Source organism: Sorex fumeus, unplaced genomic scaffold (genome assembly GCF_029834395.1).
Source record: "Sorex fumeus unplaced genomic scaffold, SorFum_2.1 ptg000034l, whole genome shotgun sequence".
NCBI lineage: Eukaryota > Metazoa > Chordata > Mammalia > Eulipotyphla > Soricidae > Sorex > Sorex fumeus.
Genome location: NW_026606091.1, coordinates 24422927 through 24449512, shown reverse-complemented (window position 1 = coordinate 24449512; position 26586 = coordinate 24422927). Strand labels below are relative to the sequence as shown.

The window sequence follows — 26586 nt, the reverse complement described above, 5'->3', positions numbered from 1 at the left end:
GATGTGGCCTCAGCTCCGGCTGCCCCGTGAGAGCACATGGCTGCTTCTGCATGGGGTGGGTGGGTGGGTGGGGGACAGGATTTTCGTGTCATGAAGCTGAGTGACAAACTGAGATGCTGGCAGTGCTCCATCCCCGTGAGTCTCCATGTCAGACTTTGGTGGGGGAAGGGGAGAGAGAGAGAGAGGGTGCGGGGAGAGAACACCACCCCTCTCCCCAGGCTGACATTCTCTGCTCCACACTATCCTGGGGGTTTTAGGTGAATGGCTGCACTGTTGGGGCGCGCAGCCAGGATGTAGATGACATTCTCCCGCAGGAAGGTCGGCCAGTCCACGGATCTGGAGGGAAGCAAAGAAAGCCTAAGACACTGGCAGCAGAACCCTGAGGCTCCTGGCCCAGCTCCTGCCTGCCAACCCGCTCTGTGTTTCCGAGTGGACAGGTCAGAGGGGTCTGAGCTCCTGTGTGTGTGTGTGTGTGTGTGTGTTTGCTTGTTTGTTTTGTTTTTGGGCCACCCCCAATGATGTTCAAGTTTACTCCTGGCTCTATTCTTAGGAATCACTCCTGGAAGTGCTCAGGAGACCCTATGGGGTGCCGGGGAATAGAACTAGGATTGGCTGCATGCAAGGCAAACACCCAACCCACTGTACTATCTCTTCAGCCCTCAAACATGCATTCTTGGAGTCTGCACTGGATGGTTGCTGTTTAGTGGGTACAAGAGGTGTCGTTCTTCCTTGCTTGGATATGAGTGCCCCAGAGATAGCCGGGTGGGCAGCCTCAGGGGCAGGAGCCCTACTTACCTGGTCTCCTGCTCAGTGGGCAGCAGAGCCTTGTCCTGGTTCTTGCTGCTACTGCTGGCCGGGCTGCTGTCGGCTATGGTACCCACGTGGCTGACACTGTGGAACACACAGTGATGTGTGTTAGGACTGGGTGTGTGAGAGGCCTGTCCCCCCAGCTGTGAATCCGAGGCTCTGGATGGACACTGCAGGCTTTTCTGATTGGTGAGAGGGGGTCAAGACTGTGCCACACTTTGCCTAATGAGGTGGAAAGCACTGTCCCCGTTCCCCCCCGCCACCAACACACACACAGTGTGTAGAGGGACCCTCTCCTGGAGGAGATGGGGGCACCTTTTTTTTTTGCTTTTGCTTTTTGGGTCACACCCAGCGATGCACAGGAGTTACTCCTGGTTCATGCACTCAGGAATTACTCCTGGTGATGCTCGGGGGGACCATATGGGATGCTGGGATTCAAACCTAGGTCAGCTGTGTGCAAGGCAAACACCCTACCTGCTGTGCTATTGATTGCTCCAGCCCCTGGTGGGGGCACCTTTTACTTCAGGGCCATGAGGCATGGGAATGGAAGGTGCGTGTGAGTGGGGTGGGGACTTGGGGACAACCTGACGCTGCAGGACGAGGCCTCTGCCGGGCGTTTGCAGAACCAGGCATGCTGTGCGCGGTGGCACTCGGCCTCACTGATGGCGGCCCCGCCACCTATTGCCAGGAATGCATCCCGGGTTCGCTCACGCTCCTTGGGTGTCAGAAGCCTTAACAGAGAGTTCTGGAGAAGAAGCGGGCACAGTTAGGAAAAGTTGGCAAACGGTCAAGCCCGGAACATCCTCCCCCATCTGTGCCTCAGCCACCTCCTGCCCTTTGCACCACCCAGACAGAACCTCTGGTCACCAGCGTTTCCAGAGTGGGGTCTGGAAAAAACCAATCCTCCCCCAGCCGAGTACCGACCCCTTCTTACTGGCTAGAACTGCAGCCCCTTCCTCACACTGATCCCTACCTGCCCTCCCCCTCCCCCACCAAGCATGTCTCCTGGCCTGTCACTGTTGTCTCAGGAACAGTCATGCCAGCTCACCTGGGGTCGCAGCTGCTGCAGGAGCAGGAGGGACTCGTGGGACAAGAAGTCCGGCCACTCTATGTGGCCTTTACGCTCAGGGTCCAGGGCTGCGAAATCGCGGCCCACCAGCTCTTCCTGCTCCTCGCTGAGGGCCCTGTCACTATCCCCCCGCTTTGCTGCTTGGTGGCGGTAGCGCAGGAAGTCCTCCATCGTCAGGGAGCAGTCTGCAGGGAGGCAACACACATGTTCCGGCCCGCCTGCCATGGCCTCTGGGGTTCCTCCATTCACTCAGAGATCTCCCCCTAAAGCCTCCCCCTCAACCCCCGCCCCCTGACAGGATAACTTGGGCTATGGCCAGGGGCTGGGGAGTACCCTGCTGGTGACCCAGGAACTAGGATCTGCTTACTCCCAGGCCCCAAATTCCCGACACTCACCAGGGCTCAGGGCTTATTTCCGGCTTAGGGATCACTCCTGGTGGGGCTCAGGGGACCACAGTGGTGCTGGGGATTGAATCTGAGTTGGCCATGTGGGAGGCAAGCACCCTACTGGCAGCAACTATCGCTCCAGCCCCGCTGAGTGCCACTTCTTGGCTCATCCTAACACAGCTGAAGAAGTGCCCTGCGCCCCCTAGCTGCACGCAGCAGCCTTACCAGGGATGACTTTGCACTGATGGAAGGTCTCCATGAGGCTGTACATCTCCTCCTCGGTAAGCAGCAAGTTGAGATTGTCCTGAAACAGGAGGGAGTGCCCATTAGAGCTCTGGGCTGAGAAGCCAGGGTGGGGGAGGTGCTCACTGGAGGACCATGCTAGGGTCACCTAATCCCTGCCTCAGGCCAGGTCAGATGAAGGATTTAGAAGGGAGAGACAACTTGCTCAGTTTCCACTTCCTGGTTGGAAGCTGTGGTGGACCCTAGATACCTGCCTTCAGCCCTGAATCCCATGAAAGGGGTTTTAAAATTACTCTGAGATGCTCTGGGCTGGAGTCATAGTACAGTGGCTAGGGCTCTTGTCTTGCACACGGATTACCCAAGTTTGATCTCCAGCATCCCAAGTGGTCCCCGGAGCACCACCAGGAGTAAGCCCTGAGCATTACTAGGTACAGCCCCAAAGCAAAAATAAAGACAAAAAAAGAGAGAGGCCCTGGGGAGTTCTCAGAAGAGCCTCAGGAAGTGCAGAGGTTATGTGGAGCGGGCTAGTGTCTTGCTGGCCTCTCCACCTGATCCACTTGGCTTCTGAGTAAGGACTGTGTTCAACAAGTGTTTTCATTTAGGTTTTTTTTTAAGGTGTAACTTCATATCTACTTCTAGTGCAGGTATTGTATCATTTTGAAGATTGATTTGGAATGAGACACCATTATAACAAAACTTTGTAAAACCAAATGATTTTTTTTTGGTGGTACCACCTAAGTTTTAATTCCAAAAGAGCACTGTTATTTTGTTAACAATAATTTAGGGTCCTCCAAACTTTAAAAAGACTTTTTGGGGCTGGTAGCGCATTTGCCTTGCACATGTCTGAACCCAGTTGGATCCCCAGCACCGCATATGATTCTCTAGGAGTGCTCCCTGAACTCGAAGCCAGGAGTAAGCCCTGAGCACATGGTGGGTGTGGCCCAGAAAAGGGGAAAAAATATTTTCTAGAAGAAGGTTACCACCCCACAACCCCACTCCCACTCCCCAAAGTCAAAACAGGTGCAAGCATTTCATGATTACCTACTTATGGGTTTTATAAAGAACTCAAATCATTCTTGACTTCACAGTGCCAAGTACAAACTGGGACTATAACAGCTATTCAGTGTAGCTGGGAAAGAGAGAGGGGAAAGGGGGGGGGAGAGTGAGAGAGCGAGAGAGTGAGAGAGCGAGAGAGCGAGAGAGAGACAGAGAGAGAGACAGAGAGACAGAGACAGAGGAGGGAGAGAAAGAGATGCATGCATAAGAATGCTAAAAGTTGAGGAAGGAGAGGTAGGCAGATTAAAGTGCTTCAATGCCTTTATTGAGCCCCTGAGATTGGGCTTTATTTTGAATGAAGGGAAGCCCCAGGGGGGTTCATTGCAGAGCACCAGGCTCCAATTCCCTAATGCAATATGGAGAGCAGATTGGAGCGGCATAGTCTGAAGCCATGGGGGTGAGGATTAGGTGGAGGTTGCCACAGGTGAGAAAAGTTGCTAAACAAAGACACGAGAATGCAAAAATGGGGGAGATTTTAGTCCTATTAGGAGGTAGAATCAGTGGGACTTGTTGACGTACCGAGGTGAGAGAAGAGGGAGAAAACTGAGTCAGGATTAGTAACTGGTAGTACAAGTGTTCGCAGAAGTCGGGGATGGAGACAGAACAAATAATGGAAAGACAGAGTCATTTGAGGAATTGTTGTGTGAGGTACCTGGGCAACTTTAGGAGAGCTATGCGTCCAAGGCACCAGTGCACGTGGAACTGGACAGACAAAGGTGAGGAGTCATTGTTGTTTAGATGTTGGATATAGCTGGAGCGAACATGTATAGCCAGAGTGTGTACCAATGAGAAAGAAGTTCTAACAGGATCTTGAGAAACGCCAGCAATTTGGGGGATTGGGGAAAACCCAGATCCAGCAGTTTTCTGGGTGCTCTGAAGCTACTGGCAGTGCTGGGGAAGCAGGTGGTACCATAGACTGAGCCTGGGGTTCCAGCATGCAAGGCCGGAACCCATCAAGCTCTCTCCTATACCTGCTTTCAAGATGGACAGGAAACTAACTAAAAGTTCTTAGAACTGTCAGAGAAGGAGGAAGTAAGACAGGAATTGGGAGAGAGTACTAGAGACCAACAAAAGAGAGTTAACTTCACGTGTAGGAAACAATGCCATGGTTGGTTCTATGAGGATAAAAATTCTGTTGATTTTCTATTTTCCCTAGTTTTCATATTTTGTATAATCACACTGATAAAAATACTCTTAAGAAGAAAAGTGCCTAAAAAAAAAAAAAGAAAGAAAAAAGGGGCTAAAGCAATAGCACAGCAGGTAGGGCGTTTGCTTTGCATGCAGCGGGCCCAGGTTCAATTCCTAGCATCCCATATGGTCCCTCGAGCACTGCCAGGAGTAATTCCTGAGTGCATGAGCCAGGAGTAACTCTGTGCATCACCGGGTGTGACCCAAAAAGAAAAAAAAAAAGTGCCTGACATAGAGGCAAGCTGGGAGGCAAGGAGGAGGTAAAAGGTGGCAGGAGCAAAACTGGGGGCACTAGTGGTGGGAAATGTACACTGGTGGAGGGGTGGGTGTTGAAACATTGCATGACTGAAACCCAATCCTGAACAGCTTTGTAACTGTGTATCTCACTGTATTCAATTAAAAAAAAAGAAAGAAAGAAAAGAAACAAACAAAATATACTCTCTATTCTCCCCCCAAAACTGCAACAAAAAAGTGCTAAATATGCTGGAGAGGTCAAGTATGAAGGTAGCTGGGCAAAGGCCCTTGAACTTGACAATAAGGTCAGTCGTGACCTTAGGAGGAACCAACTCAGCAGAAGGATGAAAGTTAAAATAGATTATGAGGTGGCTGAGGAGCCACAAGGAGGTGACAAAGACCTTTAAAGAAGCCTGTGTTGGGAAAAAGAGAAAAAGGAGGAGCCTGGAAGAAACCTCTAAGAAGTCCAGTAGAGGGCCAGAAAGATAGAAAAGTGGTAGGGCACTTGCCTTGCCTGTGGCCGACCCGGGTTTGATCCCCAGCATCATATATGGTCACTTGAACATTGCCAGGAGCAAGGCCTAATCACCATCAGACATGGCCCCAAAGCCAAAATAAAGAAACTTCTGGAGAGTGGAGGTGTTGACGGCTGGAAAGGGAGCACGGAGGAGGGAATCCCCCTCCAGCAGGCCCCCATCAGCAGGACACTGCAAAGCAAAGGCCATAAGTGAAAAGACTGGTTCTTGGAGGGGTGGATGAGTCTAGAGATCATTCGTAAAGTAGGTGTGAATTTATAGGCAGGGCAAAAGTGTGTAATTGGGGGCTGGAGCAATAGCACAGCAGGTAGGGCGTTTGCCTTGCACACGGCCGACCTGGGTTCGATTCCCAGCATCCCATATGGTTCCCTGAGCACCGCCAGGAGTAATTTCTGAGTGCAGAACCAGGAGTAACCCCTGTGCAAAGCCAGGTGTGACCCAAAAAAAACCAAAACAAAACAAAAGTGTGTACCTGGCTGAAGATACACTTCCTTTTATGGACAACCCATAGAGAAAGCGTTATTTATCAGAAAGTGACACATTTTCACTCTAAGCAGCAAGAAGAAAGGGCTCAGCTGATGCTCCCTGCTCTGAAATCCGAACATTTTAAACAGAAGATCAATAAAGCAAGGCTTGAACTCTATTTGGATGTGATGGCAACGGAAGGAATGTCCATTTTCCTTTTTTTGTCTTCCACTGAAAGTTGCGAGGATGGGGAGCCAGGGCCGTGGCTCAGTAGTACAGCACATGCCTTGCCTATGTGAAGCTCTGGGTTTTATCTCTGGCATTGCCAAAGAAAGGAAAAAAGGCATTAAGGCATTTATAGATAACATGCAGTGTTCTAAACCAAAAGACTTTTGCTACTTCATTCACTTACTGATCACTTCAGGGAGCACAGGCTGAATGAGGGCCTTCAGACTAAGAAGTTTCCTGTAGAGGATCTAGCTCCACCGGAAGCAGTCTGGGACTTTGGATCCCAAACTCTCAGAGCAAGCACTGCTCCAAGCAAAGTTCCGTTCAGGTAGGTAGTGGCCTTTCCGATCAGTCCTCTAACTGAAAGATTCTTGGGGGCGGGGGGGTAACTTTGCTCTCCCAGGACATAGCTGAGATAATTTTGGTTGGCACAAGTGTGTGTGTGTGTGTGTGTGTGTGTGTGTGTGTGTGTGTGTATACACTGATGACATCTAGTGGCCACAGAAGCCAGGGATGTTAGTAACCATCCTATAATGCATATAGTCTCTCCAACAAAGAATTACTGCAACATGGCATGAAAAGCAGGACTTAGTCCTAGGACCTGAGTCTGTTGTGGGGAACCCTTTATCCTGGCTAGACTCCAGAGCTCTGAGTGAGCCTCTGAAAGAGTGACAAGTCTCTGGGGTGTAGCCCCCCTCCGGACCCTGTTCAGGCTCACACAGTAGTGGCAGCTCCAGCCTGTGTCCGTGTGGGCTGTCTCGGTCACTTCCGCGTTGTTCTCTCCATGGATGTAGCCCATGCGGCGAAGGCAGCCATCATGGAAGACCCTGGAGCAGATCCGGCAGGGGAAGAGGCTCTCGGCTGTCCAGACTTCACAGATGTCACACATCTCATCATTGACAATCTGGGGAAAGAGATCAGAAGTGAACAGAGACCGGCTGGACCCGATGGTCCCAAGAGTGAGGCTAGACTTCCTGAACATCCTAGCGCTGAGTTCCTCTGCTCCTTTGTGTCTTGTTATTGGGCACCACAGCTGGCAGTGCTCAGGACTGACTCCTGGTTCTATGCTCAGGGAGCACTCCTGGCAGTGATAAGGGGACGGTATGGAGTGCTGGGGATCGAACCTGGGTCAGCTGTGGGCAAGGCCATTGCCTTACCTGCTGTAGTCTCTCTGACCCCCAGCCTAGCCTACTGTCTTATACCGGGGTCACATAACTAAGTATGGAAGTTATAAAAAAATCTTAACTATTTATTTTGAAATAAACTTCTTTATGATTTAGTATCAGTAAGTGTTTGGTTTGTAGGGAGCCAGAGGATAGTCAAATACCCAGAGCATTTGCTTTTCATGTGGCCGACCTGAGTTCCATCCCTGGCATTCCATGTGGTCCCCCAAGTACCACAAGAAGTAATTCCTGAATACAGTCAGGAGTAACCCCTGAGCACTGCCAAATGTGATCCCAAAATATGTTTGGTTTGTATATTTTTTAGAACTACATTTACCTGGGGTCTTGTAAAAATTTCTTGGGCAAAAGGGGTTGCTAGTGGGTTGCTGACCCAGAGCAACCGCTCCCTGGGAAGCCAGTGTCGGGGTAACGGAGCTTTCTCTCTAGAGGACAAGGGCCAGCAGGCGCTTCTAGCTGCCTAAGTCTCTCCATCCAGCTTTCTGAACAGGCACTATGAGTGTTTTTACTTTTTTTTTTTTGGGGGGGTCATATCTAGCGATGCTCAGTACTTACTCCTGGCTTTGTGCTCAGAGATCACTCTTAGTGGGGACCATAATGGATTCTAGGGATGAAACCCAGGTTGGCTATGTACAAGGTAAATGCCCTACCTGCTATGTTACTGTTCTGGCCCCACTGTGAGGTTTTGGAGAGAATTCTTAGGCAAGGCAGAAAGGCAGAATACTGACCATCCCTGGCTCCCCTGGACAGATGCCAGCAGGATCTCCCCATTACTGGGACCTCCTGGATCTCTCCCTTCCCAGTACCCCACCTGCTCGTCCAGAGGGCTGAGCTCCTCATCCACTGCCTGAGTCCTGAGTCCTTAGTCAGTGACAGGACGAACACTGGTCTTCTCGGGGGAAGAAACTCAAAAGTGCTCTGGACCCTGGCCCTTCTTTCTGGCTTTTGCATTTCGCTTTGGCCCCACCCCACCCCCATCCTCAGCTGGTCTAAGACTCAGTCACTCCTTCCCAAGGACACTCACGGCGTCTCTGGACTCCAAGCAGATGTCGGGGGGCTTGTCATCATCCAGCTGGCGGGTAGGCCGGATGTAGGCGGGCGGTGTGAAGCAGCGGCTGCTCCTGTCCAAGTCCTCGGGCTCCACCCCACGCCCATCTCGGAGCCGCTCCCAGGCGCCCCGCGGGACGCTGCTCTCTTCCTGGAGTACTGGGCCACTGGCCTCGGCTTCTTTCTCCTCCTGCACTTCCTGGACAGAGCCCTCGACGGTGCCACGGCGGGACCCTGGGAGCTCGCCTGCACGTCGGATGGAAGGTCTGTCCCGCAGCCCGTCCTTGAAGGCAGACACAGCCAGGCTCACCTTCTGCACCTGCTCCACCGTCTGCCGCTTGGACATCAGCACCCCCATGGCGCTGTGGGGAGAGAGTGGGCTCAATCAAGGTTCAGCAGAGCAGGATAGTGAGTTTCAGCCGCCCACCAAAGAGGCTGGGGCCGCTAACCTGTGCTCAACTCTTCTGGAATGCAGTCCTGGGTGAGGCAGAAAAGGCCGTTCAACTGTGGCAGAGCCTCCAGCTTAAGGGGGGGGGCATGATAGGGATAGGGGAAACTGAGGCAGAGTCAAACTGGGAGGAGGTTTGATGCTATACCTGAAAGATCTCTGGGTTTACTCCTGGTTGGGGTTCAAGGGACCATAAGGTGCCAGGGATAAAACTTGGCTCAGGGTTCCAGAGTTCCAGAGTGATAGTACAATGGGCAGGGCGTTTGCCTTGGAGGGTGTTTCTCTCGGGGCCTGCCAGGAGTAATCCCTACACACCATTGGATGTGCCCCCCCTCCCCACCAAAATCAAATCAAACCTGGCTCAGGGATATGCAAGGCAAGTGCCTTAACCTCTGCAGTATCTCTCTGGTCGCTATCCTCAATATAAACTCACAAAAAAAGTGCTCACCCATTCCCCGAGTTGAGGTCTGAAAGGAAAACATTTTCTGCCTTTCTCAGGAATCCTTCTCAGGAGACCTCCCCCCTCTCATGCCATAAAGACTTCCTGCCTGTTCTCTCTCTCTCTCTCTCTCTCTCTGTCTGTCTCTCTTTCCCTTCCCTCACCCTCTCTGCTCCCCTGCTGCAAAGCAGCCTCACATACGAAACACATCTGTCTTTCCAGCATGCAGCCTTCAGGACATGGGTCCCAGGCCCCTGTTCCTTCGAGTCAGGCAGAGGCTATAGAGTCCAGGCCTCTCTGTCCCTCAGGATGGCCCAAGGCCTGAAGCAAGGCTGCAGTACCACATTTCAGCCCTCCATTAAGCACTGTGCACAGTCCATCCAGGAATAATCTATATCCAAATGCCTATTTTTTGAGTCCAAGTGAATGTGCTGTTCTTAGAAATCTTCTGAATTCGGGAGCCAGGAAACTACCTGCTCTCCATGAGGCCAAGGTAGGCCAAGGCACCAGTGGGCTTTGGTGCCCTCTGCCTCATTTGTAACTACTTTTTTTTTTGTCACAAATACATTTATTTTAAAACGTTTTTTAAAGAGGTTATGCAACCCCCCATAAAGAGTTCTAAACCACTGTTAAGAAGCTATATACCTTGGGGCCAGAGAGAGAGTTCAGGAGTTAAGGCAATTGTCTTGTGGTCATATTCAGGGGCCAATGTGGTACTGAGCATCAAACAGGAGCAGACACATTGCAAAGTAATAAGCTCCTGAACTATCATCTCTCTGGTCCTTCAATATAGTTGTGAAATAGACTTTACAAAGAGGAGCCTTAGATATATAGAAAAAATAAGACAATGATTTGTAACCACTCTTCCTTCTGGGTGTCTGTCACAGAAGCTGGTCTAATGCAAACTACTGGCAAGTCTCAGGTTTGTAAAGCTTCATGGATGTCACAGACACATCCTCTGTTTTGCTATCCTAAACTGCTTTAGGTTAGAACTTCACACTCCTCCTTTGCTTCCTCTATAGGACCAGGGTGCAGCCCTAGCAAGGGAGGGCATGACATGGCCAAGGGCAGAGCAGACCCGCTCTTCCGAGCAAGAAAGGTCTGGGCAGAATTCAGCTGAGGACGCTTGCTTGGAGTTAAGTGGAGCAGAGAGTCCCTTTTAGCTCTCAATCCATTATAATCAAGGCTTATTGAACAGCACTATGTGCAAGGCCCTAACTGCTCATCACAGGAAATGGGAGAGAGAAGAGTCTCGCCACTCCAGCTACTTAATATTAGAACTCAAAGAGGAGGAAGACAAGAAAGAGTAGAAAGTGCATAAAGAAAGGCCATGCCACCTTTCCGGGAGTCAGAATGGATCTTGGCGGGTGAGTAGGAAGTTAGTCCTAGTTCAGTTAAAAATTCTTGGACCTCAACCAGTTATGCTTAGGGGTGAGTCCTGGTGGGGCTCAAAGGACCATATGGGGTGCCAAGGAACAAACCTGGGTCAGTTGTGTGCAAGGCAAGTGCCCTACCCACTGTTCTATCTCTTTAGTTATATTCACAGGTTTTTTTGGCGGGGGGCTGGTGACAGAGAACAGGTTGGGGCCAGTTAGAAGATATTTAGAAGAGGCAGCGGGTATGGTGCAGCGTCTCTCTGCCACCAGGGAAGGCATTTAGGAATGAACAGGTGACTGGAGAAAGGATAAAGGGAGAGAGCAGTATTATTTAGATTTCCCCTCCCCCCATTTTATTGCGCTATACCTGACATGTAACATTGTGTAAGTTTAAGGTCTTCAGATGCCTCAGAGATACCACAGGTTCAGTTCTAGAGTATCACAATGAAGCACATACCCCAATAGAGCGAGTCACACATGATTTTTGGCTTTCCAGTACACATAAATGACATGTTTACATTATACTGGAATCTGTTAGTATATAATAGCATGATGGCTTAAAATTAAAAAAAAAAACCCTCTGAGGGTGGGGAGATAGTACAGTGGTTAGGGCCCATGCCTAGCAGGTGCTGATCTTGGTTGGGTCCTCAGCACCACATGATCTCCTGGGCTTTGCTGGCTGCAGCCCTGGAGGCCGCTGAGCACCATCAGGGAGGCCTGGCACTGCAGGGTCTGCACAGCACCGTTTATTGGACCCTCATATTGACACCAGCCCAGCTGGCTTTGTAGCTAGAGGGGCTCCGAGGCTACTTGAGCACTGTTCCCTCCGCCCCCAAAAGACACACGAGTCAAGGTAAGGCAAACACCTCCCCTTCTGTACTCTCTCTGGCCCCACATCTTTATTCTAATTCTAGTTCTCCCGCTATTCCCACACCTGCAGTTATCTCCACTGAAGCTTCAGATCTGTCAAAGTCATCCCCGAGCACTGGGATTAGCTCTTTCCAAATTCCTGCTAATGCTGATGTTTTTACGTCCTCCCATGAGTCATGAATGTTATTCATGGCCTCCAGAATGCCATTACATGTCTGCAAGGGACTCTCCTCAGAACCATCAAAAGAATCACCATCGACAGCACCTACTGCCTTAGGAAGTGTGTCTCGGTACCAGTACGATTTGGGGGAGAAGTTGCTCCTTGATCTGTGGGCTGCGAATGGGTGTTGTGTCTGCAGACATAGAAACAATACTCATCTCCTTGCACATCTCCTTTAGAGCTCCTCAGTGAACAGGTGCATTGTCACTGATCAGTATCATTTTGTAAGAAAAAAAAAATTTCCCCTTGGGCAATAGGTCTCAACAGTGGGCTTGATGTGCAGTGGGTCCTGTGCTTTAGTAGTTTCACAGGCACAAAGGACAGAGGTGAGAGAGCCACAGCCAGGAATGGTGACCCCTGGCAAGTCTGTGCATGGGCACAACATGCCTCCTGGCGAGTCCTGAACCAGAATGTTCATGAATAGCACAACTAAAGCCTGCTAATCCCCGGGAGCGCATCTGTAAGCACTCTGTTTATGGGCCACACCTGGCGACTCTCTGGGCTTACACCTGAAAGTGCATGGGGGACCATACGGGATACCAGGACCGAACCCAGGTTGGCTATGTGTAAGGCAAATGCCCTCTCTGCTCTGCTATGTCTCCAGTCCCATGTGCAAAGACTTTGGGGGCTAATTAAAGGAGTATCTTTGTCAATACAAAGGAAAGGTCAGGCCTGTGTGTGATCCCTGGTTACCACAGTAACAACAACAAAGGGAAAGGAAGTGGGGGGGAGGAAATAAATGCATTATTAAATTCTGTTGTTAGGCATGGCTTCCTTTACTGACTCTTTTAGCTAGCTTCTCCATCAGCTTCACTTGTGTTCAGATGTTCTGGAGACTGTTTCCTTAAATCTCATGAACCAACCTCTGTAACTTCTAAAATACTTTCCTGCAACTTCCTCACCTCTCGGCCTTCTTCCACTGCAGAGAGCTGGGCCTCTACTCTGGAATAGGCTGTGGCTTAAGGGAACACTGTGACCGGTTTTAAATTCTATTCAGAGCTGCAATTTCTCTGTATCAGCACTAAGTCTGTTCACTTTCTTATCATTCTTGTGTTCACTGGAGTAGCACTTTTAATTTCCTTCAGGAACTTTTCCTTTGCATTGACATTTTGGTTAACTTTTTGGTGCAAGAGGCTTAGCTTTCAATCTATCTCAGCTTTCATCATGCTTTCCTCACTAAGCTTAATCACTTCTCGCTTTTGATTTAAAGTGAGAGGAATAGTACTTTTCCTTTAGCTGGAACACTTCAAGGCCTGCAGGGTTAGTCACTGCTAGAATTTCAATATTGTTGTGTCTCCGGAAGTAGGAAGACCTGGGGAGAGGGAGAGACTGGAGTTCACAGTACTCCAACACAATTACAATAATCACATTGAAGCTCACAGATCACAGATCCCCGTAATAGACATAATAACAGAGTCTAAAATATTAAATATTTGAGGTTTATCAATAGGTAACACAGAGACATGAAGCAAACACATACTGTTGGGAAAATGGAATTAAAGACTTGTTTAGAATGGGGCTGCCACAGCAAAAAACTGAGCAGTATTTGTGCAGCATGATGATGTAGGTCTGGACAATGTGACGGCTTGATCAATGTGTCTTTTGTGAAATGCTCACCATAATCAGGTAAGCTAATGCTCTCTTCCCTTCACATAATCACCATTTTGTTGTTGTTGTTAAGGAACATTAAAGCTCTTTCCTCGAAGCAAATTTCAAGGACATAAAGGTACTGCTAGCTACATGCTCCAGGCTGCAGTGCAGGTGCTGGAACCGGCATCTTATGTCTGAACACCTGTACCCTCTGGACAGCATCTCCCCCTCCCCACAGCCCTCAGCCCCCTGGCAATCATCAATCCATTCTTTTTCCCTTTGTGTTTCTTGTCAGTATAGTCCACATATGTGTGAAATCTGGGGAATAAATAAAGAGTATCTGTTCAGTCTATCTGGATGACTTATTGAGAAGGCAGTTGTCTGGTTTGGGGGGAAGGCTCACACCTGCTGTGCTCAGGGTCCCTTCTGGTGGCGTTAGGGCTCGAACCAGGTGGGTTATGTGCAAGCAAGTGCCTTAACCCCTGTACTATCTCTCAGAACCTAGAAGCCAGTCTTAAAGGGACTGCCTAGAAGAAAGCTCATTGCACTCACTGAAATGGGAAATATGAACAAGGGCCAACAAAAATAGATTTTATACTTTCATTGTCTCTGGGAGCTTGGGAGATAAGTCAGAGGGTGGGAGCATAAGCTTAACACTCATTAGGCCCAGGTTCGGTTCCTGGCACCACGTGGTCCCCCCGGCACCAAGCCAGGAGCAGCCCTGTCCCTCCTCCCATCCCCCCCCAAAAGTATCTCCCACTCCCCCCAAAAAGAGTATCTTTGGGCATTTAGGTACAACATTGGCCTCTGCTTATTACTTCTCAACAGCTTTAGACAGCTTTCAGGATCAACTCTTCTAGCTCTGGCTATTGCCCGTGCGCTGTGAGGCCCTGGTCTCCCTTCTTTGTGTTCCGGACACACCGGCCTTCTTTCAGCCTTTGCTTGCCAGGCACCTTCTATTTTTGGCAACTTTGAACATTCCTTCCCCCTATTTAGTGCCTGTTGCTCTGTCCGAGCTAGGCTAAGCACCGCTTCTCTTAGACGTCACTGCGGACTCCCAGGCCAGGTACTCTCTCTCCGGCCCCAAGACTATGTAATGTTTATTACAGGAATATGGTCAGGGAGATTTATTGAAAAGAGATTTATTGATCAAATTCAGGAAATTGCTTAAGGTGTTAATGTCCAGTGGATAAGTATGATAAAGAAATCCAATTTCCCCTAGTTGCAAATAAATACTGGACAGAATGGGGACAGTTAAATTATGTTATAATGGAAGACTGAACAATGGAAAAACATTGATGTATATTTATTCCTCTGGAAAGATATTAAAAATATATGAACACTAGTAATAAAAAAGTTGTGGCAGGAAGGATGGGTGTTGGACAACTGTATGACTGAAATCTAATCATGAACAGCTTTGTAAGGGTATATCTCACTGTGATTCAATAAAAAAGTTTCAATCACGATCACGATCATCCTGTTGTTTGTCGATTGCCTCGAGCAGGCCCCAGTAATGTCTCCTTCGTCCTAGCATTGAGATTTTAAAAAGTGCCATATTCAAGGCTCTTTCAGGGTTAGGAGAATGAGACCCATCATTGTTACTGCTATTTGGCATATTGGGTATGCCACGGGGAGTTTGCCAGACTCTGCCGTGTGGGCAGGTTACATTCGGTAGCCTGCCAGGTTTACCAAAGTAAGAATAAGATAATAAGATGTCACGCGGCTGCAAAAAAAGTTTAAAAAGTATATAAAATTAAGAAATTAAAAGTAAAAAAAATTATATGACTGAAACTTAATCATGAAAGTTTGTAACTATCTCATGGTGATTCAATAAAAAAAAAAGTTGTGGCAATGTTTACATTATCTAATTTTTGTAAGAATACACATTTTTAATCTTTTTTGTGAATCTAATTTTCTTTCACTGTGCAATAACTTTGTAGTAAGAAAACCCTAGGGTTAGCAATCCAGTGACTTGTTTTAGCTCTGGAACTGCTCTGTGGCCCCACAGATGTTGTTTTACTGATCTGGACAGCAGTTCTATCTGTTAATGGCCCTATGTGGAATATTCAGTCCTAATACTTCGGATGTTTGTGCTCTTTTTCATATTTCTGTTTTTGAGGGGGACTTCCCATGTAATGCTCAAGGGCCCCTAGGGTTGATATGTGGGCAACTGTGGGCCTAAAGACCTGGGCAAGTGGTGCTGGAGCCCTCTGCAATGCCAGGGATGGAACCTAGAGCCTCCATATGTAAGGCATGTGCTCCAGACCTTTGAGCAACCTTATTCCTTTCTGAGAGGAGGGGAGCACATCTTGGGGGTGCGTAGGGCTTATTTCTGGCTCTGTGCTCAGAGATCACTACTGGTAGAACTCACAAATAAGACGCTAGGGATCAAACCTGGGATGCCTGTGTGCAGGGCAAGTACCTAACCCACTTGGACCTGGAGCTATTTTTTCCCTATTCTTTCAGAAATCCATGTGCTGTGCATGGTGGAGTGCAGGTAGGTATGGGGTCGGGGCTGTCTGAGAGGAGACTGCTGCCCAAGCTCTTGCTGAAGCTGTGGACTTGGTTCTCTGGACCGACAGTCCCCAGACACTGCCCACATGCCGCATGAGCACCAGCTGTACTCCACGGGTGGGCGGGAAAGCAAGTGTCCGATGCACAGTGAGAGAAACAGGCACACTGCACACTGAGGGAAAATGCGAAGCAGACACACAACCCATCGTCGCTGTGGTTCGGTCTCGTGACCAACGCTATTTCCAGGTCACAGTATTTTTGTGGATTAAAAACGTTAAAGTTTTTTCCTTATAAAAAATAAGTTATAAAAGAATTTATTTTTTTGATTTTGGGGTCACACTGGCAGTGTTCAGGGCTTACTCCTGCCTCTGTGCTTAGGAATCATTCCTAGTGGTGCTCAAGGGGCCTTATGCCAGGATCAAACCCCAATTAGTTGCGTGAAAGGCTAACCTTACCACTGTACTATTTTTGGACCCTTGAAAACAAATTTTTTTGGGGGGCACACCCGGCAATACTCAGGGGCTTCTCCTACCTCTGCACTTAGGAATCACTCCAGGTGGTGCTCAGTGGACCATACGAGGTACCAGGGATTGAACCTGAGTCAGTCACATGCAAGGAAAGTACCCTACCCTCTGCGCTATCACTCCGGGGCCTAAAAGTAATATTTATCTAAGCATTTTTCTGTGCTGAAAGGTAGAAATAACCTAAAAATAGGAATATACTGAATACTTTGTTATGTATTTATGCTATGAAAGTAAAGTGAGAAAAATTATTTGAACGAATAGAAAGTCAGAAATCAGAGCAACGATTCTCATTGGTTGGATACTGAACCCACCTGGGCAGGTAGAGAGTCTATCAGAGGTCTGGAAAGAGGCGAGAAACTGTGAACCAAAAGGCTGATCAGATGGAGAGTTCAAAGGTATAACACCCCTGACACCACATCCCCTACCCACTGCCTCCTCTGCACTTCCGGGAGCAGCCCTGGTAGCCCCCCAACCCTGCAGGACCAAGCAGTACATAATGGTCACACTTGGTATCCCAAAGAGTGACCCCAGGGCTTTTGAACACAGAACAGGGGACCCTACTGCAAAAAGAAAAGAAAAAGCACAGCAATTATGACAAATATTTGAAAAGTAAAATTAAGTCATCATTTTTTGTTTGGGTGACATAAAATCACAGAATGAGATATATGGAAGATACTAACTCTTCAAATAGTTGGGAGCAATCCCCTGCTCAGGAGTTGTTTTAAGTTTTGGGAAGCATTCATAAGACATTTATGTTTATGAGCAAGCAAGCATGCATTGAGAGAAAAAAAATACACCGAGGAGCACTTTTTTTTTTAGAACTGAAATAACCATATAAAATCACTCTTTCAAGAATGATTCATGGGAGGAAAATCAGTGGTATGCATTTAGTGCTTATTGGCTTTTTCAGATAATGTAATAAGAGTTCTGAACAAAGACTAGCAATTAGGAGGGTTCCTCTGAGTGAACTGACTCATTAATAGTGTATCAGCAAACTCACCACAGGCATCTCCTGACACACTCCCATTCTGCTACAATCATTACCCTGTACAGAGTAGCAAGAATCACTCTTAAGCTATGTCAGTGTTAATGATGTCACTGAGTGGTTATGGGAATTTATCCTTAAAGGAAATTTCAATAAAGATAAAATCCATGAGCAAAACAAACATACAAATGGATGAGAAAAAGAAATCACCTTCCAGGTGTAATCGCAAGTTTTTGGATTAGTGCTATTCTTTTTTGTCTTGAGAGGGTTGATTTCTCAGGCCACTTTATGCCCACAAGGGCAGAAACACAGAGCAAAACCATTCAAATGAAATTACTAAAATCCAAACAAGACCACAAGTCATTTTGCATCAATATGGCTTTCATTCTGAGAGCAAGCTGAGGGTACAACAGAATTAGATTTCAAGAGTGAGGTTAAAACCCTTATTGCTTAATGGAGAGGATGTGACCTGTACATAAAGCACACCTTGATTAAAAGCAAGCAAGCTGAAACGCACAGGATATGCACCTGGGGTGTTTGGAGAATTAACAAAATTAGCTCTAATTTCTAGAGAAACAAGTGGTGGTGATTAATGCTGGGTAAAAAAACAAAGGCCTCGTGAGAAAAACCTGGTTTCTCCTGTGCTGGAGGAAGTAATAGGAATAAGAGTGAGTTAAAAGGAAATCAAGTTGCAAAGATCTCAAAGATTATATCTAATAATTACTTCTTTGGATGGTGGATGGAAGTGATTGGGGATGTCTGCTTTGGTTTTGTTTTTCGGGTCACATCTGGTGATGCTCCTGGCTCTGTGCTCAAGGATCACTCTTGGCTGTTTGGGGACCAGTTGTGATGCCGGGGATCAAACTGGGGTATGGGAAGCACCGTACCTCCTGTACAATCTCTCTGACCCCTGGAATTGTTTTCTTATGCTTCCATAACAAAGATGAAAGTGAGATTTAAAAAAAAAATACCATGCTAGGAATAATGTGACTGCTGAGGGTTGAAGAGATGAACAGTGGGTAAGGTGCTCACCTTGCATGCAACCAACCTGAGTGAAATCCCTGGCACCTGAAGCCCTGACAGTAGTGATCTTTGAGCAGAGAGTCAGGATTAAGCCCTGAGCAAAGTGAGGCCTGACCCTCAAACAAAACAACAAATTAAAAGAATAATGCGACTGTCCAAGCATTTTTGGTACACAGGGAGGGTGGGAAAATTCTCAAGGGGCAGGAGCAGGTGTGGTGCAGAAGAGAGGGACAAGAAGGTATTAAGAGAGCCTGTCTGACTCCAGGATCTAGGGGAAGTAAGAATAGATGACGAGCAGAATTTTCCTTCAGGTGAAAGAAGTCTGTCCTGATGTGTTTGCCAGGCAGTAGGACATATGTGGGCAGCTTGGAATCTGTGTGTGCAAGACACACCCATTCTCCGACGAGCACATGCTTACAACACGGTGGGATTACTTATAAGGGCAAAGTGGTGGGAGTCGGAGGGGAGGGGATGCTGTGTGGAGACAGAAGGAAGGGGAAGGCAGCTGGGAACCTCTCCTCCTAGTCTCTCTAGGAAGATTCACAGCTGCGATGAAGCTGGAGCAGCCCGCAGGGGCAGGAGCTTCCGGGTTCTGCAGGCTAAATCTGAACAGAAAGCAGCTCTGTGCTTCCTTCAGATTCTTGATATGGGACTGGCAGCGCAGAAGCCATTGCCTGGAGGTTAGGAGGGTTTCCCGTGGGAGAGACGGGGCAAAGGAAAGCTCCAAGTGGGGGTCGGGAAACCAGAGAGTGAATCGAGCAGGTGGGAAAAAGAATTCCAGAGCTTTTCACTGAAACTAAAGAGAGAAAAATGTGCAGGTGAGGGGCGGGGGGTGTGGGCAGAGAGATAGGCAGTACCATGGATAAGGAGCTGGCTTTGCACGCAGCTGACCCAGGTTCGACTCCTGGCACCCCACACAGATCCTTGAGTCCTGCCCGAAGTGATCTCTGAGTGCAGAGTCAGGAACAGGCCCTGAGCACGACCAGATGAGGCCCATTCCCCCCACTTCACCCCCCAGAAGAAAAATGTGGATGGTTCCCACTGCCTTTAATCCATCCACCTTTGCTGAACCAAAGTTGCTGAGCTGATTGGACAATGAAAGTTTCTCGGGGGCTACTAGGGAAGTGATTAAGCAGTAAGGCTCATGCACTGTATGTGTGAGGCTTTGGGCTCAATTCCACCAAAATAGGAGAAAAAAGAAAAGTTCACTTGTGAGGATGGTTGACAGAAAGCTTTCTTCTCCTCAAAGTTAGCCAGAGAGAATGATCAGACCAAATACTCAGAGCCCAGTTCTAGAAACTACACCATCAGTAGTAGCCCGTTGTATTACATCTGCTTTGTTTATTGCTCTTGAGAGCTCCTTCCTGGAGTTTCAAGACCACTTTGGATGAGGGAACCAAGAAGCAGTTAGAGGTGATTTCTTTGACACAAGGGAAAAGTATAGAATTTCAGGATTCAGCCATTTTCCTAGCCACAAAAGTTGCCTGTATTTGCGCTCTGTGGTTGGGCCTTTGTTTTATGGGCAGATAGTAGGAAGTGTGAGATTGTGCCTTCTCCCTCCCAAGTTTGAGCTGGAAAAAAATTTAGTATGAGCAGCATCTGAGCATCCAGGCGAACCATTTCAAGGTGGCTGACAACGTGTGCTTCCAGGAAGCACCGGTGTGAAAGATCAAGAGTTTCAGGACAAGTCACACACCTAATGCAGAAACAATAAGGGGACATAACAGGGTGGAAGATCAGCAGGAGCAGGACCTGGCTAGAGCACAAAAGAGCTCATTCTGTGCACTTTAAGCACATGCCCTGTGCAATTCCATATCAATTTTGGGACCTTAAAGGAGCCAGAAAGGTAGCACAGGGCTTAAGGTACTTTGTGTGCAGCTGACCCTGATTCAATCTCCAGCACCCCATGTGGTCCCCCTGAGCACTGTCGGGACTGATTTCAGGGGACAGAGGCAGGAGTAAGCCCTGATCAAAACTGAGTGCCCTCCAATGCCTTCCCAGACCTCCCACTCCCTTCACCAAAAAGACTTAAACTAAAAACCATTACCTAACAGTCCCGTACCCTCTGCAGATCTCAGGGAAAGTTCAAGCCTGAACAGTTTGCCTATTCTCTAGTTACTGGGCACTGTTTTGGGAATACAGCGTTTCCTCAGTGGGTTCTTGGAACCTAGAGCATTTTCCGAGTCAGCCATGCTGTCTACTGGCAACCCAAGCTTTTAGCTTTCATGTCTATAAAACCTGAGGATTCTCCCAGGTACCTGCCATCTTCCCTGTCCTCCCAATTACCCACCACATCAGCACTAGCTTCAAGTCAGCCCAGAGGATGTAATCACTTCCAAATACAGAGGTTTCTCTTGGGGTTTCCAAGCAGAAGGGCTAAAGACTGAGTAAAACTGAGAATGAGGCATGAGGGAGGTCCCACTGCTACTTAATTTTTTCTGAAAGCCCACAAGCACTAATAGACATGAGGACAAAATGATGGCAGGATCCTGAGTCCCTGGGAGCCGGGGCTGCATCTTCAAGAAAAGCTCCAGTGCCGACTTCCCGCAGAAGCAGAGCAACAGTTAAGGAACATTACACCATCGGTGATTGGCTGATGTGACTGCACTTAGCAAGCAGGGCTCTTTAGCAAGATGGAGAATGGAGAGGCACTCCCTGTTCCCTGCCTGGGGGATGGAGTAGGGGGAGGTGGGTGCTGAAGCATGGATTCAGCTGCTCGCAAGGCACTTAATACACCTTCATTCTCACCGCTTACTTGTTGATTCTATGAATGTTTACTGAGGGCAGCCTGCTATGCTCACCTCAAGCACTTAGTAACTTGGTAGAACGGACACACGGAGTCTCAGCCTGTGAGGATGCAGTGAGTATGTGCATGTGTAGGGGGCATAAGTGTAGGATTAAAAAAAAGGTGTTGCTTGAGCTAAATTTTGAAGTGTGAGTGGGAGTTACCCCAGTGGATAAGGGTGGGGGGGATAAGGCATTCCAGGAAGAAGTAAAAGCACATGCCAAGGCATGGAGCTATATGGGGACTCCATCATGGTTTACATAGTCTAAAGCCAGCTGGGTGCTGGAAGGAAATGTGCCTTCTCCTCAGAATCATTCCCCCAAACTGATCTGAGATCACGTTTAAGGTATTAATTTGATTAGCAGGGAAGGAGTAATTTGGATTTGAGGGAGAAAAAGACACAGAGAATTGAAATATCTGAGGCTGGGAAGGAGGACAGTGCTGGTTAGTCACAGGACTGACTAGTGAGTGCATTGTTTGATTTGAGGACTCTATAGATTGAGTTGTTTGGTGATAACTGTAGTATATCCTGGTCACTTTACTGTAAGTCTGATTAGGAGGCTCAAAAGAAGCTTCAGGGAATGGTGCAGGAGAGAGAGACCAAGGAGGGAGAGAGAGGAAGAGATAGGGAGAGAGGGAGACACAGGGAGAGACAGAGAGAGGGAGAGAGAGGGATAGAGGGAGACATAGGGAGAGACAGGGAGAGAGGGAGAGAGAGAGAGAGCGCGCCAGCCATGCACTGCTGGGAAAGCAGTAAGACCCCTGCTGAAATACTTAAAACCAAACAGAGATGAGATAGGTAAAGACTGTAAATTATAACCTGTTCTCCCAACATATAAGAGACTGTCATTATTCTCCTATGAAGTTGGGAGTATGCGGGACTGGCTGGAAGCATATGGGCAAAGTACTTTTGGCAGAGCAATGGCTGCAGGAGGAGGGGGGCGGGGGCTACGAATGTGGCTGCTAGAGGAGGCACAGAAGTTGTGTTTCAATGATGCCTGAGAAAAGGCATACTCTATATTGATTCCTGCAGATACTCGGTAAAGCTGTAATTTACCCCTCTCTTGCTGCTTATAGTAAATTATTAGAGAAATGACACTGATTCTATGTGAAAGCCTCAAGGGCCAGGAACTGTGGTTATTTCTCAGAGCCCAGTAAGTAGGTAGCACCTAGTAAATGTCTGTGGGTCTCTGAGGGGGAATTGCTAGAAGGATGAAGAGGGATGTTAAATGGGGGGGAGAAAAGCATCACATCTCCAGAGGCACGCTGAAAGGCTGGGTTTCTTGGTCCAAAGCTGGGAAGTACTTCCGGTCAGAACTTGGTCATTAAGATTGAGGGGTGGAGAGGGTCATGCTATTCCCATTAGAAATGAATAAATCAATTTGGGAAATGATGAAAGATGAAACCAAGGAGTGCTGCTGGAGAAAAGCAGGTGGGGCTGGAAGATAATGAATTCTGGAGCTAAAAAGAAAGGCAACTATTTGCATAAATAGTATCCACTTAAGCACAGGTGTACTGGAAGAAAAATACAGGGAATGTAGGAACTGGGCCTGGAAAGGTCCTGCTCTGCAAGGTGAAGAAAGGGAAGCCCTGTGGAAGGGAGGAAGGGATGGAGGGGGTGGGGATGGGGGAAGGAGGAAAACAAAACCATGAGAGTGTAGTTGCAGAAGAAATGGAAAGTCAAAGCTTGAAGACTCGGTTCTTAAAATTCAGAAACATTTGTAGACATGCATGTGAGATGGGAAAGGACCAATTTATTATTATTTTTATTCTCCCTTTTTTTAAATTTTTCCTTTGAAGATTTTTTAAAATTTTTTTAAAGATTAAGTCCACATGGCGATATCCTTCACACTCATTCTGGAATACTTTGATTTGCAGACTCATGTTGTATTTAGAAAAGATTAGATAGTATTCTTAGGATTTTATAAGGTTTTTTCCCCCCCTTGGTAAAATGAGGGAACTGAACCCAGGGCCTCACATATGCAAGGCAAGCGCTCCATTGCCGAGCCACCCTCCAGTCCAGGAATTGTGTAACCTTAATGTTTATCAAGTGACAGACATTAAAAAGATATCCAAGGCCCAATACCCCAGAAGCAGTGGAAGCTATTTAACTATTTTTCCAGGGTCACAATGGGCGTGATACCAACAGCCCAGTTTAGGAATAACACCCATTCTTCATCACCCTTAGGACAAATCTCTAAATTGTAGTACAGACCATATTTGCAGTCTGGTTCCCTCTGAGTTTTCTCTATACACAACCCTGTTGGCTGTCTAATGATGAGTTTGCGCTGAATGGGGATTACAAACCATTCAGCTTAGCCAATCTAAATTTTAGGGTTCACCGGCTGGAACTGTGAGAGGGGCCACACCCATGCTTCAGGCAGCCATTGGTTAAAATCAAAGCTAATGGATGGTTCTGCTTCCCGGACAGACCCTTTACCTTGCATGTATGAGGCCCTGGGTTGGTACCTGGGGATGGCAGTAGGAAGCAAATAATTAGCAAATGATTAGCAAACTGGTTGTTTTGTTCTCTCACAAACATGATTTCTCTTCAAGCATCTGAAGAAGCCACTTCTATTAAAGGAGAATGTCATTCATTTTGGCTGTGTGGAAGAAGGGAGGATGAGCAAGGACAACTCTTCTAGAGAATTCCATTGGTTAGCAAACATCCCCCCTCTCCCCAATTCCAGTTTGAATAAGAAACCAGAATGGAGGACCAATGAAACAGCCTAAAGGGCTGAGTGCATGCCTTGCATGCAGGAACCCTAGGTTCGATCCCCAGCATGGCTTAGTCCCCCAGGCACCAGCAGGTGAGAGACGCAGCCACTGGCCCTCATCACCCCCAAAAGCCCACCCCATTCAAGAAACCAGAACCTCTTGTTAGTTCTGCAGTTTGGGATCTGGGTGAAATGAAAATGCTAGCAGCGACCTGGGAAAGGTGAGGGTGCATCACTCCTCAGACAACAGGCTCTAGTAAGTCTCTGCACTTCCTTCGCCAGCAGGTTACTGACGGGCAAAGGTACCCTAGGCAGCCATCAGGGGACCCCCAGTCTACTGCTACGGACTGTGTGCTCTCCCTCTGTGGCAGAGAGGGTGGTCTCAGAACACCCCATCCTCATTCTCTCCACCAGCCCCCCAGAGACACAGTCAGAGGTCTCTCCACCCTAAGACATCAAGACCGTGGGACTGCCAGGGAAGGAAGCCACACCCTGAAACCCAGGCGTCTGTGGCAATTAGTGACTGCAAAGTCTCATTCCCAGTGAAACCGCCTTCGCCCACTTACTTTACACCGTCACATTTACTGAGCACCTACTACTGCAAAGCCCAATGCTGGCAACCCGAATGCAACATAATCACAAACGTGGTTTCTCGTTGCTTTTTTTTTTTTTTTGCCTCCCAGGGATACTTTCCCCCAATATACCATACCTTGTGGCCTTCCAAGTTTTATCCTCCCTGGCCAAACCCAGGGGCTCAGATCATTCCTTTATTCTTTTGCTGGGGGGGGGGGGGGTGCTCAGGAGTTGGCCCCTCCCTTAACCCTCTGCGCTTCCAGAAGTTCCTGCCTGCAACAAATCCAGCTTGCGGTCAGCTGGGCAACCGAGGGGGATGGAGAAGGATCCTAATACTGGGGGTGCAGGGGGAGGGGGCATGCACAAAGGCACCGGCCCAGGTTGGACTTCCACCTCTCACCCTGGAACCAAGACACGCTAGGGTACACTGAATCCTAAAGGAGAAGTTGCTGCCCGGCCCCCAGGGCACATCCCGGACACGGTCACGGCTCCCCCTTCCATAGGGGGGCCTCCGTGGGGGTGGTCCGTGTCCACCTCCAGGCTCCGGGGGCTCCTCTCGTCCCCCAATGGTCTTCTACGGAGGCAACTGCACTCACCACCCTTGCAAACGCGGAGTTGCAGCAATCAAGGGGGCTCTCAGGGGGACGATGCCCTGCACCCGGGGCCTCCGCAGGGCTGCCCAGGCAGACAGCGCCCGGGGCATCTCCCCTGCCGCCGGGACCTCCTGGGGTGGGGGGCGTCCACCGGCATCTCAGAATACCGGGAGGGGTGCGCGCAGACCCGCCCCTCAGGATGCCTGCCGGGTGCCCCGCCACCCGCCGCCCCCGCTTACCCGACTGTCAAGACGCGGGACCCTGGGTCAGGGACTGGCGGCCGCTACGGCGCGGACTCCGCGCCGCCCATGGTCGCTGGGGAAGTGGCGAGCCGGGGCCGACGTCGGGAGCAGGCGGCGCGGGCGGCGCGGCGGGCAGAGGCGGCGGCGGCGGCGCGCGCGCCCCGAGCACACCCACCCTCCCCGCCCCCCGGGCCCGCGCCGCGCGTGCGCTCGCGCCCGCAGCCCTTGGCCGGCCGGTGGGCGCGCCCGCCCCGCCCCGCCCCACCCCGCCCCGCCCCGCGCGCTCCTCCTCGCCGCCCGGCCGAGTCTGCCGGGCCCGGCGGGAGGGCGGCAGGCCGGGTCGTCCAGGGGCGCCCTCCCCACGCCTGCCCCCGGCCCCGGCGGCGCCCCCGGCTCTGCGGCGCGCGGACTGCGCCAGTCTGGCTGCCCGCGGCAAGGTCAGAGCCCGTGGAGAGGAGGCTGCCCGGGAGGGGGCGCCGCAGGGGCGCTGCGGGCGTCCGAGCGTCCGCCCGGGCGTCCGCACCTGCTGGGGAGGTGAGAATGACTCATCGAGCCTCCGGCTCCCCACAGCGGGGTCTCTGCTGGAGATGGGGGCGGGGGCCCTCTCTGGGCACGCCGCCGCCGGCTTTAGGGCAACTCACCTTCGCGAGTACCCCGCTGGAGAGTGTCCAGACGAGCCTTTCGCAAAGTGCTTGGCTGGCCCAAACCTCTCTGTGCGCTGTTTTCTTAAATTATTGGCCCTTCATCTCTCGTAGCCAAGCAATACTGTAATGTAACCCACTTTTTCTGCTGCAGCAAGCTCATCCCTCAGACTATGCGAACAGCCGCTTGTCAGGAGGCCAGCAGTTCTAAGGGCTGAAATGTGCATCACACCAACCTACGTGCTCGGAAGAGGGCAGGGAAGACACCAAATCATGAAACACCTCGCGACTCACTACAAAGAAAGGACTGCAGATTTGCAAAGAACAAGTCAAGAGCCCTTTTATTTAAATTAGCTGCGTTTAGACTCGGAACTTATCTTCATTTTCTCGTGCCTCCTGTTTCTGTTACCTCCAATACGTTTCACATTCCTTTGGAACCTCTAGTTTTTGTTTTAGTTGCTAGGAACCGTAGGAAATTTTTTTAAAATACCAGAACTGATACACAGTATAGGCGTTAAGGTGCTTGCCTTTTATGCAGCAGATTCAGGCTGAATCCCCAGCACTACATGCTTTGATGAGCACTGCTGGGTGTGGCCCTGGGGTTCC

General features: G+C 49.3%; 1 protein-coding gene across 3 annotated transcripts; it reads right to left on the bottom strand.

The window, feature by feature from the left end:
• Positions 1-75: 75 nt before the first annotated feature.
• Positions 76-26127, bottom strand: PHF24 (PHD finger protein 24). 3 transcript variants are annotated; one of them, XM_056117388.1, is made up of 8 exons: positions 25981-26127; positions 8418-8802; positions 6931-7116; positions 2488-2566; positions 1856-2061; positions 1392-1552; positions 796-891; positions 76-336 (listed from the first exon to the last, which is right to left on the bottom strand). In XM_056117388.1, exons 2-8 carry the CDS (start codon positions 8796-8798, stop codon positions 240-242), a joined length of 1206 nt encoding a protein of 401 aa, XP_055973363.1. In that variant the 5' UTR covers positions 8799-8802; positions 25981-26127; the 3' UTR covers positions 76-239. The 3 variants fall into 3 exon arrangements, with proteins under 3 accessions (XP_055973363.1, XP_055973362.1, XP_055973364.1); XM_056117387.1 differs by lacking the exon at positions 25981-26127 and adding an exon at positions 25337-25461; XM_056117389.1 differs by lacking the exon at positions 25981-26127 and adding an exon at positions 8890-8916.
• Between the last annotated feature and the right edge of the window lie 459 nt (positions 26128-26586).